Source organism: Eleutherodactylus coqui, chromosome 2, assembly GCF_035609145.1.
Source record: "Eleutherodactylus coqui strain aEleCoq1 chromosome 2, aEleCoq1.hap1, whole genome shotgun sequence".
NCBI lineage: Eukaryota > Metazoa > Chordata > Amphibia > Anura > Eleutherodactylidae > Eleutherodactylus > Eleutherodactylus coqui.
The window spans coordinates 215339288-215357242 of NC_089838.1; the positions used below are offsets into that span (position 1 = coordinate 215339288).

A 17955-nucleotide genomic window follows, 5' to 3' on the forward strand; every position below is an offset into this window, starting at 1 on the left:
TGCAGGCAGTGATTGTGCTCTGTTGGAGGTAGTGTGGTGCTTAGCTAAGTTATGCATTGCTAATGAGGGCTTTTCAGAAGTAAAAATTGTTGGGAGGGGGGGGGGCACTCTTGCCGCTATTGTGGCTTAATAGTGGGACCTGGAAACTTGAGATGCAGCCCAACATGTAGCCCCTCGCCTGCCCTATCCGTTGCTGTGTCGTTCCCATCACTTTCTTGAATTGCCCAGATTTTCACAAATGAAAACCTTAGCGAGCATCGGCGATATACAAAAATACTCGGGTCGCCCATTGACTTCAATGGGGTTCGTTACTCGAAATGAACCCTCGAGCATCGCGAAAAGTTCGTCTCGAGTAACGAACACCCGAGCATTTTGGTGCTCGCTCATCTCTAGTATCGACACATTTGTACTGAGCTGGAAAATAAAGTTAATATGTTGTTTTTGCTGCATCATATACACTGTAAAAACACAGCCCATAAAACAATGGTGAATTAAGTTTTCTTAATTACACCTAATTTACACATTTGTAAAATGTTTTCATTACAATATGCGGTACATTAAATATTACTATTAAAAAATACAGATCTGCCACAAAAAAACATGCCCTGATATGCAGATGTCAAAAAAAGAATAAAAAACTTAAAGCTCTTGAAAAGCGGGAATAAAAAATGAAGAGGAAAATTTGAGAAATTAGTGGTTTAATAAGAGGTTAAATATTGGTAAAATACATAAATATTAGAAAATAATTCGAATCAAATATGTGTAGACTTGAATGAAAATTAGGACAAAACAAAATACCTGTTGCAAAACTCATCCAAAATGAAAGTCCAAATCTGGTGTGTAGAACAGTGCTGCCAAAGTGAATGTTGCATTCTGGTGCCTGTTTCACGGTTGCAAACGATGTGAGCGATACTATTATGCACACTGCAGTCGCAAACAGCATGCAGATTCCATAAACCAGGAATGGCATGCAAAAGAGGACATTGCTGAGAATCCAGAAGCAAAATGCAGCCCTATAGAAAACATAAAGAAAATATAGTCACTTTTTCTAGACCATGAAATGATCACCCAGTTAACGGGAGCTCTAAGGCGCTGTGTATTATAGAAGGGCTTTCTGTAGGGTCATATAACCTGTTTCCCCAAAAATAAGATCTACCCTGAAAATAAGTCCTACCCTGATTTTTCAGGATTTTCCGAGAGTCCTGAAATATAAGCCCTACACTGAAAATAAACCCTAGCTGTATTACTTAAAAAAACAGAATACATTACCTAGCAGGCTCGGTCCAGGTCCCTCCTGCTGCTCTCTGGAGCTCTGACGTGCTTCTTGCAGTCCTCGGCTGCCCACAGAAGATCACTTCCTGGTGACGGGATTCATAAATCCTACCTTCAGGAAGCGATGGTTATTGAGCGCTACTCAGCCAAGCAATGCAGTGCTCAATGAACCAATGCAATGGCTATGATTGGTTTATCGAGCAGCTGCATTGATTGGCTGAGCAGCAGCTAAGAGCCAGTCAGAACCATTGCTTCCTGGAGGCGGGATTTATGAATCCCGTGACCAGGAAGTAACCTTCTGTTGGCATCCGAGGACTGCAAGAAGCGCGTCAGAGCTTTGGAGAGCAGCGGGAGGGACCTGAACTAAGACGGCTATGCAAGTTTTATGACACTTCCCGAAAATAAGACCTATCACCTCTTTTAAGGCAAAAATGTATATAAGACAGTGTCTTATTTTTGGAAAAACACGGTATATCATGCTTAGAAGGGTTGACAGTTTATTTATTTTACAGCATTTGAGTTATTATATTTTATAGTATAGTACACCAAGCATATTTTAGATATTGCTCTACTCCTTGCCCTGTCATAAAAGGGACCTCCAGAGTCATCGGGTCTAAGCCCCTGCTCAGTGGAGGATTCACTAAATCATCCCAGACAGATGTCTGCCCAGCCTCAGTTTGAAGACTTCCATTGAAGGAGAATTCACCATCTCCCTTGGCAACCTCATTATTGTCTATTCACCATTTCTTTGAATATGCTGCATTTATAAAAAAAATCTAAACCATATTTGCTACTAGAAACGAGCAGCAAATTAAACACTTTATAAATATTCTCCAGTAAAGTGGTTATCTCTGAGAAAAATTCATTTTTTTTTGCATTCATCATCTTAGAATACAGCACTTACTGATACAGCTTCATAAGAACTAGCTCTGTTGCACCACTACTCTTTGCAGTCATGTGACAGAGCAAGTTGAATAGCTTCTTCCTGCGCTCTTACAACACAATCCCCGTCATGTGACTAAGGGCTGTGTTCCCTGTTAGTGTCGGGATTTTATTAGAGATGAGCGAGCACGCTTGTTTAAGGCTGATGCTCGAGCGAGCATCGGTCTTTTCGAGTAACTGATTACTTGTCCAAACAAATGCCGGGGGCGGCGTGGGGCGGGGGAGAGAGTGAGCGAGATCTCTCTCCCCCACCCCCAATCCCCCGCTCACCCTGGCCGCCACCCCGCATTTGCTCGGACCAGTAATTAGTTACTCGAGAAGACCGATGCTCGCTCGAGCATCAGACTTAAATGAGCGTGCTCGCTCATCTCTAGTTGTCATCTTTCACATCACTACATGGGGCTGAGAAGAGCAAGACTAACAGTCTCTTGCAGTTACTTTATCGCTGAGTTCCTAAGAATGAAAGGGGGAGATGCAAGGGGCTATATTTAGGCAGGTGGCTGACTCAGCTGTATCAGTAGGACAAGTGCCAAAAGATAAAATTATTAAGTGTGTTCTGGAGCTTGGTGAAGTCACCGTAAAGTACCTATTACAGTTGCATGTCCCCTGGGTTGAAAGTTTTGTCAATTTAAGGAGCCGCCACCCACTGAATTTTATTTTCATTCATTATGTAACTAGCCCCCCTCCTCTAGTATATATAAATTGGCAATGATTATCTTGTTTTTTTATTACTTTTTGAAACTTCCTGGAGTCCTTAGATGGGTCATGTGATCTCATTCTGACCACCTGAGATTTACTTAGGTATATGTTACTCTTAAAAAGTCAGTCTTTCAGCATAACTCCTGTGTGGTGAAACCTACTACACAAGCTCTTTAGTGGGGGGGGGGGGGCACAGAAATTCCTATGACAGTTACTGCTAATGATTAGTGGCTCCTGACACACTGTTATAGTGAAGGAGATGATAGTTTAGCCTCCTGACTGTATAATTATGGTATTTAGCTTATTTAGGTAAATATAGAAGGTAAGGATAATTACACTGCCCTCCCAGCAGGCAGAGATTGTACTGCTTCTAGTTGCTCATGTAATGCTGTTCTCATTCACCAAAAAGGTGTCTAACAAGCATCAGACATGAGGCTGCAGTGCATGGAAGTGATTGCAAGATACATACGGTAGGAGACCTCCAGACTGACAGGCAATCAGGTAAGGGGTGAAGGCAGAGCGGCCCTTTAAACAGTTTTGGTAATTAACAAGTAGAGTTGTAATATCTTTCTATATTGCTGATTTTGGTGAATAACTAGCTTTCAGCTGTTATTTGGAGTAAAACATGAACCATAGACTTAGGTTTCTTTTTTAGTGCAAGTAGATGGCTCAGTGGTTAGCACTGTTGCCTTGCAGAGCTTGGGTCCTGGGTTCAAATCTGTTCAAGGACAACATATACATGGAGTTTGTGTCGGTTTCCTACAGGTATTCCCGTTTCCTCCCATTCTTCAAAAACCATGGGTGAATTTAAAATGGGAGCCCCAAAGGATTCCACATATTAAACTTTTTTGCATTTTTTTTGCTTCCCTTTAAATACATTAAACATTTTACACCAAGTACCTAAATGAGCCTGAGGAAAGTAAACCATTGTTCTCAAATGTCATGTGACGGCACTTAGTACATAGATTGCTCATGTGAATCTTACCACATTATTGCTGATGAGTAGTATGTGGATATGCAGTATTGCTGATGTAGTGTACAGGGGCTCCTGCTGTTTAGTTTTTCAGCTACATATAATATAGGACTTGGGAGACCCCTCTCTAATCCTTCATGGTAATCTATATCATATTGAATCCTTGACTCCCAAGAAAACCTTTCATTGTAATTGATGGTCTCATTCAGCTGGTGCACTGGATTTCCTACAAAGAGAAGAATCACAAAATTCAGATTTTGCATATATCCTTTTAATTCTAAATGTGCAAAAACAGAAATTGTACAAACTTGTGGTATACGGATTTTCATTCTCTAATCTGCTTAGATTAACATAATCTGTTGTTTTTCCATGGCTGTGTTGCTAACTGTAATCACTGTATTTTGGATATAAATTGTATACTTTTCAAACAAGCTGCCTCCTTGATTATATCTGAGAAGCACTTTTTTTTTCTTTAGGCTGGCAGTAGGTTTGCATGATTGATGTACTAGCAAACCCAGTCTATGCCCAGATGTGGTTTATAGCCTGCTCTTTCCAAGACTAGCGAATGTCTTTATAGTCTTCCCACATTTATTGCAACAATATCACCGGGGCTGAAAGTAGAGTCTGATCTACAAAAATGCAAGCTCAAATTCCTCCATTCAGCAGGAAACAAAAAATATTCTGAAGTTCCCATAGCTGCGTGTCTCACTATTGACCAGAGAATATATCAACTCCTTAATGAGCAGAATGATTTTATTTAGAGATGAGCGAGCATGCTCGGTTAAGGAAATTACTCAAGCGAGCATCAGCATTTTCGAGCGGCAGGGGTGAGCAAGGTGTTGCGGGGGGGGGGGGGGGGGAGCCGGGGGAGCAGGGGGGGAGAGAGAGATCTCTGCAAAATAGAAAATGAAACTGAACACTGGAATGTTACTGAAAATGTAATTTTCTAATTTTCCCTTTTATCTAATGTGTAATGCAGTTAAAACACCCAAGAACAGAGGTAACTTGTTTATTTTCTTGTCCAAGATGGCCTTCCACATCTGTAGATACTTGTATATAATATTAAACAAATATTTAGAATAAATTCTGCAAACATTGGATCAAGAGTGCTTTGTATGCAATATGCAGATGTTGCAATATCTTACCGCATTACATATTATACTGTTTATTATGTGTGCGGTATCTATTATTTGCAGCACCGATTCCCCACCCTCATCACACCTTTCTTAGTGATTATGCAGTCCTGATGAAGTGCTATACCTGATCATAAGGATAACTGTGTGGCTGCTGAATTACAGCCATACTTTGATCACTACTATCCTTTGCACTACCCTAATCCTCTTTTACCTGATTTACAGTACTGTTTTAGGCAGGTATGGAAAAATACTGCAAAGTAAGAATGTTTCCAAAAATAGAAATGTTAATAGTTTATTTTTTGCAAATTAACGAATGCAAAGTGAATGAACAAACGAAAAATGGAAATCACTAATCCTGACCAAATCCCCAACTCTATTTGCTGAAATGCAGCCCCAAACTTGCAAGAAGCCTCCACCATGCTTCAGTGTTACCTGCAGACACTCATTATTGTTCCGCTCTCCAGTCCTTTGGTGAACAAACTGCCTTCTATTACAGCCAGATATTTCAAATTTTTGGATGACCTGTGGATAGGTCTTCAATAGTAAAAGTCCAAAAGTGTCAGACAACCAGTTTAATCTCGTCAACTTAGTTTTATGCCTGGTTTAGACACAGCGATTATCGCTCAAAAGATGTCTTTTGAGTGATAATTGTTGTTTCCATTTACAGGGCAAAGTGATCGCTCAAACGTTGAGTGATCAGTTTGCGCTCCGAGCGGGGTATGCAGGAGACAAGCGGGCCTGCTTGTCTTCTGCATCCAGCTGTTCGCTGCTTGGAGTGCTCAGCTGTTCTTCATACCCCAGCTGCTCACGGAGCGCTCGGCTCGTATACAGCCATGGGCCCCGTGTGGGGTATGCAGAACACAGCTGGACTGCTGCGTTCTTCATACCCTGGCTGTGTTCACGGAGCAGGATACAGCTGAAACAATTGTATCAGCTGTATCCTGCTGTGAACTCCTGACAAGACTGATCGTTCTCTTTCAGCATGCTGAAGGAGAACGATCAGCAACTGGTTAATGAAAACTACATGATGTTCGTGCAGTTAGACACAATAATTCTCACTCAAAAGACGGCTTTGAGCGATTTTTGAGCTAGAATTGTTGTGCCTAAATCAGCCTTAAAGATATGTGGTTTCTTAGCATACCGCTGGAAGTGGTGATTATGCAATTCTGCAGTTGATAAGAAATGCATTTGCTCTTAAAAATAAAGCACTGTCTATGAAACCTTAAAAATGAAATTTAGACCCAGTACCAAGTAGTTTAATAAGGAAACATACTACATTTCTTGCAGAGAAATCAATGTAATGCAAACTATTACCTGCTAGAGTTATATTCACACCTCTTAAGCCGATCCACATTCCAATGCTGGCATTCACCATGGTATTGCTGAATGATTTATACACTGTTGTTGTGTTTACAGTTCCAACTTGCCAGTCATTGGTGAAATTAACAGCTACAAATGATAGTAAACGTAAACTAATTAATCATACAATATTATCAGTGGTTTACGAACTCTCCAGTCTTAAGGCCCATTGAAACACAACAATTATCACTAAAATTCGTTAAAAGTGTCGAAAGTGAGCGATAATCGTTACATGTAAACGTGCGCCCATCATGCACTTTTTGTTGGTAATTCATCATTGTCTTTCAGTCTGCTTAAAATCCATCGTTTGGCAGTTCACTTTTCATTTGGTTTAAAAGAAATACACTCAGCCGTTTAGCGGTTTGAGGGGAGTGGTTCATCGTTTGGTACATTTTATATTCCTAAAGGCAGAGCGATTGGCTGTCAGGAGTACAAAGCTTTGATTTTTACACACCCACCTACTGCTCAACCATTGGTCGGGCCATTGTGATGTTCCCCGCTAGCAGTGATTATCCACTGCAGATTATTTTACATTCCAATGACAGAAGTAATTGGTTATGTACCACCTAGTTTTTCCATACAAATTCTTTCGCAATCCATGGATCGCCTACATTAGGTGTCTTTTCTTGAAATTTATATTAAACAAACATTAACCTTAATTTTATGAAATGTCACTCGAAAACCCCAAGCTTTTTTTCCTGTGAACTCAAGCTAATCACACCCACGTTTTTCACAGCCAATGCAAAACGCTCATTTTTTTACCTTCACTGATGCACACGCCTTTCAAACCAACTATTGTTCTATTATCGTTAAATTATGGTTAAATGTAAACGCTACATGACGATAAAAGAACGACTGAAATTCACGGCCGCCTCATCCATTTTTCAACCATAATAGTTAAGTTTAAACGGTGGTCTTTAAAAGCAAAACCATTGCTCACTTTGATCGCTTAAACAAATTTTGAGTGATAATCGTTGCGTGTAAATGGACCTTTAAATTCAAAACTTATCCATATTATGATAAATAAAATACCAACAAGTAACTGAATAAAGCTTCTTTACTTCAAACCTGTTCTCGTAAAAATGGCTGTACAGGATTACAAAATCATGACTGCTTTCTTAGCAGACCTAACAATAGGTTTAATAGTAGCTGACTGTTCACCTCCTTTTCTATACTAAAACACCAAAGTTATTAACGGTAGCCCCTCCACTTTGTTAGACCCTCAGAGACGTTTAAATTCGTATAAATTATTTTTCCTGTTTTCTGCTATCTAAAGCTGCGGTGTGTCTTATGGTCCGAAAAATGCTGTATATAAGGGCAAACTGGGACCATTGTTTAATGTGGATATGCAGGTAGAATCAAGTATATGTTTAAAAGTTACAGCTTAATGTATTTTAATTGTAATATATTATATCATAAAAGGGCGATAATTAAAAAAAACATTATAGAATGCTCAACCTTTGAAACTTATAAATACATTTATACAATGTCTAGAAGCATGGGTGTACCAGGGTAGCAGACATAGCATAGCAGCTGCCATGAGGCTCACCTCCCTGTGCAGTCAGGGTGCTGTCACAGATGCAGGTTTTTATTCAGTTTTTTTCTGTCGTTTTTGAAACCAAAAAAGAGAAGTTGTAGTTTGTCCTTTATGTGTTCTCTGCTTTTATGATCCACACCTGATTTTGACTTCAAAAACTGCATCAAAATCAGCAGGCGTAACAGCTGGCTCACTGGTCACAAATGAGAATCGGTGATGTTTCATCGTAAACCTCAGCCTACATGATCTTCATGCCGGCATATGCTCACTGTCATTTCGGTGCTGGATTCCGATGGGGACACTTCTCTGCTGGTCTTTGGACTGATTGGTTGGCTGGGATGTGGGCATCACAGCCAGCCAATCAGTCTTAGTTTCTGTATATTTATTTCAGCTCCTCCTCACAGAGGACACCAGTTAAAGCCATTTTCAAAAGGTGTTTCTGGTCTTGTCAGCAGGTCCTGGTCCAGACCTGCGTTTCAGTTAAGATAAGTCTGCTGGTTAATTACTTATTTTCTGGGGTATTTGTACATCTTACTCCCTATACTCTTTTGGTTTATAATACAGTGTGTGTCTCTAGCTTTTGCCAAATTTCCCTGTCACCATCTAAAGAAAGTCAGGGTTGCCCCATGTTGCTGATGTGGTGTTACCCTCATCAGGGTGGGCGCTCCACTTTTAGGTAGGGTCTTCCTGTATCAAAGGGTTTAGGGTTAGACTCCCCATTTTACTGTTTTGTATTTCATTTTTACATTTTTACGTTATCTGGTCTTATACTGAATTATTTATTCATCCTATTAGGATGCAGCCCATATACCCAGTTCAGATGTAGTATCAGCACCCTCAGTGATTCATATGGATGGTGAAAGAGGAGTATGGAAAGTGGAAAGTCCAAGGAAAGGAAAACATTTACACATTGGGGCAACATTTTTATAAGCTTTTCTTGCTTTTTTGTTGTTGAAATAATCTGTGCTTGGGCCCATGGTTATTTGTTAAACTCTATTTAGAAGCTTTCTGACTATTATATTATCTAAATATAGATTCATAATTTGTGGATTATGAATCTGTATAAAGCAGCACAAACAAAGCAGATAGTATAGTCCAGTACATTTGGCTTATTATATCTGTAAATCACTATCTAAAACCACTTCAGATTAAAGCTTACCTAAAATGACAGCACCAATAAATAGACTTGTCAGCACCCTCACCAACCAGAACGTTCTCTGTATATAATAAATCATATGTTACAATATGTCACAAAAATTCTTTGATTATATAAAACATATATTTTCAGGAATATTCCATATTCCCAAGTTGTAGATTAAATGGCTCTAACATCACACAAGGCATACATCATATTCAAAGAGGGAAAAAGGGAAGATCTAAGAAAGGTGTGTAACTTTAGTCAAATGCATTTCCCTGTCCTTATCCCTCATAGAATACAAAAGCTTTTACACAGGTCACAGATTTCTTAATATTGTATAGATTTAGCAAACTTTAACTGGACCTTAAATGTTAAATTGACATATAGCACATCATATATCCCAGAAAATATCACATTAAAGTTTGCTAAACCCGTGTATATATCACTATCTACCTACCTATATATATCTCTAAGTACAACTTTAAAAAAATGAACCTTCTTTTATCATCGTTTAATAACTTTTTTCATTTTTTCGTTGATAGGGTTGTGCAGGGGCTCATTTTGGAGTGCATACAACTTTTTGATAGCTTTTCTTTCAGTTTTTCTTGCATGCAGAGAGACCAAAAAAGCCACGCAATTCTGGCATTTCATATTTTTTTTCTGATGGAATTTGCCATGTGGGATTAATAATGTGATATTTTCATAATCTTGCCTTTTGTGGATGCATTGATATCAATTTGTGTTTCTTTATTTTTTTGATAAGACAACTGGGTAAAGGCGTTTTTTTATTTTAACTTTTTTTTTTATAATAAAAAATATTCATTTATTTGGACATTATTCTTTAGTCCCCACAAGAGACATGAACGTGCGAATGTTTGACTGCATATAGAGTATAAAGCAATACCATAGCAATGCATAATACTATATTCTGACAGGCAGTTTATCAAGACATGCCAGGCAATCATTCATGACAGCGCTGGGGGCCTTCAAAGGTCCCAGGTTGCCATGACAACAGAGCAGTAACTCACAATCTCATCATAAGAGGGCCATTTGGGACCCCCGAACACAGATCGGGGCATTGAAATGACTGTGACATGTAAAGTGTTAACACCTGCAGTAGGCATGGATGCTGGTCGTGGCTTTTACTGGTGAGTGTCAGCTGTCAAATATGGCCAACACTTATAGGATTCTATGCAATTTTTTTTGTAACCATTTACTTCTGTGGAGAGAATGGGGGTCAAAATATTACTCTTATACAACACGGAGTGTGTACAGATACACCTCTGCACAAGTATACAGATTTCTCAGAAATCTCGTCCACACGGGGCGGCAAATCCGCTGTGGCTAAGCCAGCAGAAGGCGCCACTGTGGCGCGGAATTGCCGACCGCAGCATGTCAATTTTTTTTTTCCCGCTGCGGCCGCGCTCTCCTCTATGGGAGTGCTGGCTGCAGCGGAAGTGCGAGTGGCCGGGCCGCTTCAAAGCCGCCGCAGGTTTTGCAGCAGCGGTTCTCCCGGCGGAAATCTCGCGGTTTTTCGCTGCGGCCAAACCGCGAGATTTCCGCCGAGAATCCGCCCTGTGAGAACCCAGCCGTACAGAGCACTCCATGCTGAACTTTGCTAATATATTACAATCCTGTACAGATCAGAACATATATGAAGCTGTAATATAATCGTGTGCACAAAGCTCTAATAAATGTGTTTTTGTTCTTCTCCCTAATTTCCTGATTTAATAAAAGCTTGGACATAGACGGGGATTCCCTCCTACTTAGCTATTTTAGAGATCAAAGTGTGAGGCCCAAGATTGCTTAGCACTCCATGGTTTAAAGGGGTTATCCAAACTTGTAAAATTGATTGCCTATCTTCAAGATAAGCCATCAATATCCGATTGGTGGGGTTTGTTGGTCAGGATCACTTTTTCCCCATTAGCTGATTGAATTGACCTCTTCATATTTACATCTGAGCGCAGCTATACCCGTACTACAGAACACATTATTATTGACTACAGAGTACTGGGCTTGTCACATTCATTCCATCATATGTTTCATTTTAAAGTAAGCTGTATTTATTAAAAATTCTCACAAATTTTCCTCTGATCCCAGGCAAAATGATGATAAACGTGGTAGCAGTAACCAGACATATTATTATAATCTCAACGATTGTGGTGTCAAATAGGAATGGAGTTCTCCACAGGGTATAAAATGGGAAAACCGCTGTTTGCATGATGATTTTCTATTGGCCAAGAGACCTGAAAATAAAGATATAAAACAATATATTAAAATATGTATATTTGTAGGTAAAAAGTAATCCTTAAATTGCATGCCATTCTTTCACAGCCAGAATTGAGTAGTAATTCTTTGGAGGACTACGTCTTATGAAAGCTGAAGCACAAGCAAGGGAAGGCCCTTTGTAGTCATAATATAGTGCTAATGGCCAAGTCCAATGCAGTTATCAGTGCAGTAAAGAGCCACCAATATTAGCTCCGCCCTGGAAGAATGGAAACTAATATTAGACATATTACTACATAGGTATTCTTCCTTAGGGTGCGTTCACACGAACGTATATCGGATCGGTTTTCACGCCGAGCCGATATTCGTTGTTCTCGTGTGCAGGGGGGGAGGATGGAAGAGCCAGAAGCAGGAACTGAGCTCCCGCCCCCTCTCTGCCTCCTCTCCGCCCCTCTGCACTATTTGCAATGAGAGGAGGTGGTACGGGGGCGGAGCTAAGTTCCACAAATTAGCCCCGCCCCGCCTCTCCCCATTGAAAATAGTGCAGAGGGGCGGAGAGGAGGCAGAGAGGGGGCGGGAGCTCAGTTCCTGCTCCTGGCTCTTCCAGCCTTTCCCCCCTGCACACAAGGACGACGTATATCGGCTCGGTGTGAAAACCGAGCCGATATACGTTCATGTGAATTCACCCTTAGATGCTTTGCAAGTAGCTCTTAAATATGGCGCAGTCCACTGAGTATTTAGTTTTTCAAATATGACAGATTACAAATGGTAAAAAAACTGAATTATTATCCTTAGTTTGTGTCGCAGCACAAGAGAAAAACTAAGTAAATAAACAACTTAAGAATTCTTACAATTAATGAATTACTACAAAATTCTGGAAGTTTACTTTTTAATTTAGTTGAAATGAATGCCTTATAATGCTGCCACGTCCATTTTATGGAAATGTATGATAATGTTCTTTTCTGTCCATCTGCAGATAATACAAGGCTTTTGTCATTAGAAATTTCAACACTTTTCATAGGATACCAAAATACACAGTTTGTTGGTAGCCTCTGTTATGGCCCCTAATAAGTAATGGTAAACTGTGCTTTAACTCTCAAATGTTTGTTTTTAAATTTTAGTTTGGCGTTATTATGCAAGGGTGGCTTTACGCAGGACAACTATTGGTTGAAAAATCTCGTAAATGAGCGATATTCAACAATAGTTGTCCTGTGTAAACATGGGATCTGACAGTAATGTATTTTTTCCGCTCATTGAAACAAAGCGACTCAGTGTAAGGCCTCATTCACACAACTGTACGCGGAAAATACTTTGGATGCCCCGCAGTGTTTTACCGGTTTGCGTGATACTGGCTCTGATGGCAGAGACTGCGTATAGCAGCGATTCTACTGCGCATGACCAGATTCCATCCATACGCAATGTATTGCTTATGGACAGCATTGCATACACTGCCCATAGAAAAGTATAGGGCTCACGCTGCATGGCACGCCGAGAAATAGAGCATGCTGCAATGTTTTTCTTGCGCGTATCTACACAAAGTGTTTACTCGCTCATGTGAATGGATCAATGAAAATTCATTTACTTCCTTTGACTCAATTCACCACATATCACACGGCTGTACATCGTGCGTAATCATGGTCGTGCACTGGAATCACGGTCGTGTAAATGAGCCCAAAACAGGCAGTCATTCATCTTGGAATGACTGCCTGTTCACATTGAATGGTGAAGGGTGACTGGATGAGATCTCTGGCACGCTCTACCTCTATTCACTGAATGCCTATCACTCCTGTGTGAAAGGACAGTAGCGATAAGACATTGGGGCGACAATCGAGTGATTATACACCTTACAGTCGTGTGGGGCAACGTTTTAAGGCCTTAGTCACACGGGCGTTTTTTCACGCGATTTGCGCATCGCATGACGGATGCGCATGCGCAAATCGCGTGACCGGCGCCGAAAAATCGCCCGAAAATCTGCTCCTAGCTGCGTTTCATTAGAAACAGGCCGGAGCTGTCCAGCGCATTGCATTCAATGGAGCCGGCAATACAGCCGGCTTCATTGAAAGCAATGCGCTGCGGGCGAGTCCGGGATGAATTGTCGGGAAGGGCTTAAATATATAAGCCCTTCCCTGCAATTCATCCTAAAATGTGTTAAAATAAAAAAAAAGGCTGCTGGTCCCGCTGAGCCAATGAGAGGCAGCAGTCACTCACCCATTCATGAATTCATGAATGGGTGTGTGAGTGAGCCCTGCCTCTGATTGGTCATGCTGTGACCAATCAGAGGCAGATCATTCAGCAGGCGGGGATTTTAAAGCCCCGCCGGCTAAATAGTGCCGAGAAGCAGTTCAGGAGAACTGACAGCGGCCGCGGCTGGACTCCGGCTGCAGCGGAAAGGTGAGTATACAATTTTTTAAAAATTTTAACACATTTTAGGATGAATTGCAGGGAAGGGCTTATATATTTAAGCCCTTCCCGACAATTCATCCCGCGCACGCCGGCAGCCCATTGCTTTCAATGGAGCCGGTTGTATTGCCGGCTCCATTGAATTCAATGGGCAAACATCGTTCTTCTCTGTCACAGCTGTTACAGCTGTGGCAGAGAAGAATGATATGTCTTTTATATGTTCTCAATGGGGTCGGCGCTGCTGCCGCCGGCCCCATTGAGCGCATATACAGAAGAGAACAGGAATCGCAGATAGGTGCGATCTGCGATTTCTGTTCTATAATTATTGGACGAGCGCATAAAAAGCGCTCATGTGTCCGATACCATTGCAAAGCAATGGTTTTATAAAATCGCCGGACGCATGCGCATGCGCAAATTGCGGCTAAAAACGCCCATGTGACTAAGGCCTTAGGCAGCATAAATGCAGTCCTATGCTCTCGCTTATGACCTTAAGGTTGTGGTTTCAATCCCCACGTGGTTCGGGTAGCCGGCCCAGCCTTACATCCTTCTGAGGTCGGTAAAATGAGTACCAGCTTGGTTGGGGGGGGGGGGGGGGGGTAATTAAATTACCTAAAAACGCTGCGGAATAGGTTGGCACTATACAAATAACAAGATTTATTTTTTTTACCCAGTAATTAGACAAATACTTGTGATGTCTCAAAAGGCTATGATTCTTCTAAAAGCTCATTGAGGAAGGGTCCTTTTACGCTGGAAGATAAATTAGTAAAAACTAGCACCAACCCAAAATATAACGAATTTTAATGCTTGAAAGACCCACATTTGTATGTAATAATAATTGTATGCTTTTTTTATCATTTAGGCCTTATTCACACACACATTTTATCATGGCTATTTTACCACAATAAAACGTTGGCCGAAAACCGCGGCAATCTGAAGTATTGGATTTCAATGCATTCGTTCAGATGGGCGATTTTCCAGTGCGTAAAATTGGCTAGCCGGGAAAGATAGCACAAACATGCAGATTCCAGACGGCCGCTTTTAAGTGCGTCCGGAAAAGATAGATTTTGCCCTATCTTTTGGCTGGGATTAGAGATGAGCGAGCGTAGTCGGAAAAGCACTACTCGCTCGAGTAATTTGCTTTATCCGAGTATCGCTGTGCTCGGGTCTGAAGACTCGGGTGCCGGCACGGAGCGGGGAGCTGCAGGGGAGAGCGGGGAGGAACGGAGGTAAGATCTTTCTCTCCCTCTCTCCCGCCCGCTTCTCCCTGCTCCCCGCTGCGACTCACCTGTCAGCCGCAGCGGCACCCGAATCTTCAGACCCGAGCACAGCGATACTCGGATAAAGCACATTACTCGAGCGAGTAGTGCTTTTCCGACTACGCTCGCTCATCTCTAGCTGGGATCAGCCAGCAGTGTCCATAGAAGCCTTTAGAAGCTGCCGGGAGAGGGAGGAGGAGGGACTTTAGCGGCGGCAGATTGCTTGACTTTCCTCCTTTCTCTTTTGTGACTAACAGAAGCCTCTTTACACAAGGTGATATAACACAGACAAATGATAATGTCTAGGTCATTGTAAGAGATTTAATTAATGACACAATTGATTAAGCACAATTTTACTGATTGGGCAATTGTTGCAAATGTTTATTCTGAACAATGATTAGCAACATTTGCTCAATGTAACAATTTTTATATGATAATCTCTCTGTGTAAAATTAGCTTTTTTCATTATGCATATGTTTACAGACATGGAACCCAGACAGGCGAAGGAATTCTATGTACTATTTATAGCGCCATTAGTAGCATGATAAAAATAAATTATTCTTTCATTAGTTGGCTAACAAGGCTTAGCATTTTCTTTTCCAGATTTGGCAATTTTCCTGTCGGCCCAATTAAGCCACGCCTGTGGGTGTCAGCATGTTTAATACATAGCTTTACTCAGTTTAAAATGCTTAAGGGCGTTAGGTAGGTAAAACACACGGGTGCACCTATTCTAGGAATACGTGCAATATTGCAGCCACATTTCCTGTGATGACAATCAAGTAACGTGACTTTCATGCCTTTTTAATTGTTTTCAGCAGACACCCTTTTATGATAAAGATAACGTAAAGCTTTCCAGTGCAGGTAAATATAATAAACCTTGCAACATGTTTTGCCACGTGACATAAATCAGAATGTTAAAAGGCCATAAGAAATAAAAAGGAAAGACAATATAGGGTTTTGCTTAGCAGGAAAGCCACAGTGCAGGCAGTCACCCCATCGAAACACTTGCAAATCTTGATACGGTTGTCGGAGGGAGAACCCCAGGAATCTCTCCTAGGCATCAATTACAAGGCCTTTAAAACAGCTTACCCCATCCCCCATGGCTGGTACCACACTGCATGTTAACAAACATCTTCCATTTAGGGATTAACCCCTTGAGTGGCGGGTTTCCTACCACCCTGTCGTGCCCACCAGGGCAGGTTTTTTAAAATGGTCTAATCATTGAATTTCAACTAATTTTGCAGTTGCGTCTCAAGAGCCATAACTTTTTCATTTTTCCATTGACACAGCCATATAAGGGCTTGTTTTTTGCAGGACAAGTTGTGATTTTTTAAACAGGGGGGAGGAAAAAAAGAAATGGGGAAAAAAGAAAAAAAGGGGCCATGTCATTAAGGGGTTAAATAATGTATTAACTTCCTTCTCTGGGTCATTACTACGCATGGATACCACATGTGTGATTGTATTTTTGATTTTTTTACAAAGTAAAGGGAGACAAGTGTTTTTATAATTTTTTTTTATAATTTTTTAACTTTTTTTATTTTTATTTTTTTTTGTCCCTTTAGGGGACTTCCACATGGACCCATCAGGACCCCTGATCACATTCCGGGGGTCCGATGGTGACAGCCCTTTACATGCTGCAGTGACAGCCCTTTACATGCTGCAGTCACATAGACTGCAGCATGTAAAGGGTTAACACAGCAGAGATCAGAGGTTTTCTCTGATCTCTGCTGTAAGAGCTAGTACCTAGCTGTCCTCTGACAGCCAAACACCAAGCTCTCCCTGCCACAGAGACCTTCGGCTTGCTTCTGACAAGCCGATGGTCTCTATGGCAACCTGTAAACAAAGCAGGAGATGCCGGCATATCGGCAATATCTTCTGCTGGTTTTTCAAAGCCCTGCACTGCTCTATGTGGGTCTGTGCAGGCAGAGCACACTGTCACAGCTTGTGGCATTGTGCTCTGCAGCTCCCATAGTGATACATAGCCCGGAAATCTTCCGGGCTATGTTGCTATGAGCAGTGGAGCTCGTCCCGGAAATTTTCCGGGCGTGCCACTCAAGGGGTTAAAGGAACACAGTAAGATATATATGGCACATTTGTAGAGAAATTATCTTAGTCTAACATTTTTGGTTGTTAAAGCAACAAATTTTGGGCAGTGTCTACAAACTACAAGTCAAGCCAAATGCCCTATGTATTAGGAAATGGCTATTTAACACCTTAGTGACCAAGCCTGTTTGCATCCTAATTACCAGGCTAAATTTTGGAAATCTGACATGTCACTTTAACATAGAATAACTCCGTAAACGTTTTGCATATCCAAGTGATTCTGACATTGTTTTTTGGCCACAGATTATACTTCATTTAGGTGGTAAAAATTGGCCGATAGAATTTGTTGATATTTATTAAAAGTGCCCAAAATTGGTAAAATTTTGAAAAGATTATCATTTTTTCACATTTTCAACTGCAACATCTCAAATATGTCGAAACATACTGTGCAAATTTTTGATAAGATATATATTTCCATCTGTTTACTTTATTCTGGGTGCACATTGGAAAAATTCTGTTTTTTTTTAACCATTTAGGAAACATACAAATTTAACATTGATTTTTAACATTTTGAGTCACATTTTCTTTTACTGCACCAAGCCAAGATTCCAAAGGCCCATAGGTGTCAGAATGATAGATACCCCCACAAATGACCCCATTTTAAAAACTACACCCCTTAATGTATTCACTGAGGGGTGTCATGCGTATTTTTACCCCACATTTTTTTCAGGAATTACTGCAATTTAAAGGAGAAAAAAATAAATGTCATATTTTTGCAAATTTGTCATTTTAAAGACAGGATTTTTTTTCTATAGTGCACAAAAAAATGAGGATTTGCTCCCAAAATGGATACCCCTTTTTGTCCTGTGTTCAGAGGCATACCCATTGTGGTCCTAATATTGTATCAGTATGCACAATGGGACCCAAACTGAAAGGAGCAGCCTTCGGCTTTTTGAACAGAAATTTTGCTTGAA

At 40.9% G+C, this 17955-nt stretch overlaps 1 protein-coding gene across 2 annotated transcripts in view; it reads right to left on the reverse strand.

The window, feature by feature from the left end:
• Positions 1 to 17955, reverse strand: part of DUOXA1 (dual oxidase maturation factor 1) — a 52778-nt gene that overhangs the window by 10483 nt on the left and 24340 nt on the right. For both annotated transcript variants that reach the window (XM_066592476.1, XM_066592475.1), the window contains 5 exons: positions 11137 to 11302; positions 9078 to 9135; positions 6337 to 6471; positions 3899 to 4112; positions 799 to 1013 (listed from right to left, as the gene is read on the reverse strand). In XM_066592476.1, coding sequence (XP_066448573.1) covers positions 799 to 1013; positions 3899 to 4112; positions 6337 to 6471; positions 9078 to 9135; positions 11137 to 11277 — 763 coding nt within the window. In that variant the 5' untranslated portion in view covers positions 11278 to 11302. The remainder of the gene's footprint in view (positions 1 to 798; positions 1014 to 3898; positions 4113 to 6336; positions 6472 to 9077; positions 9136 to 11136; positions 11303 to 17955) is intronic.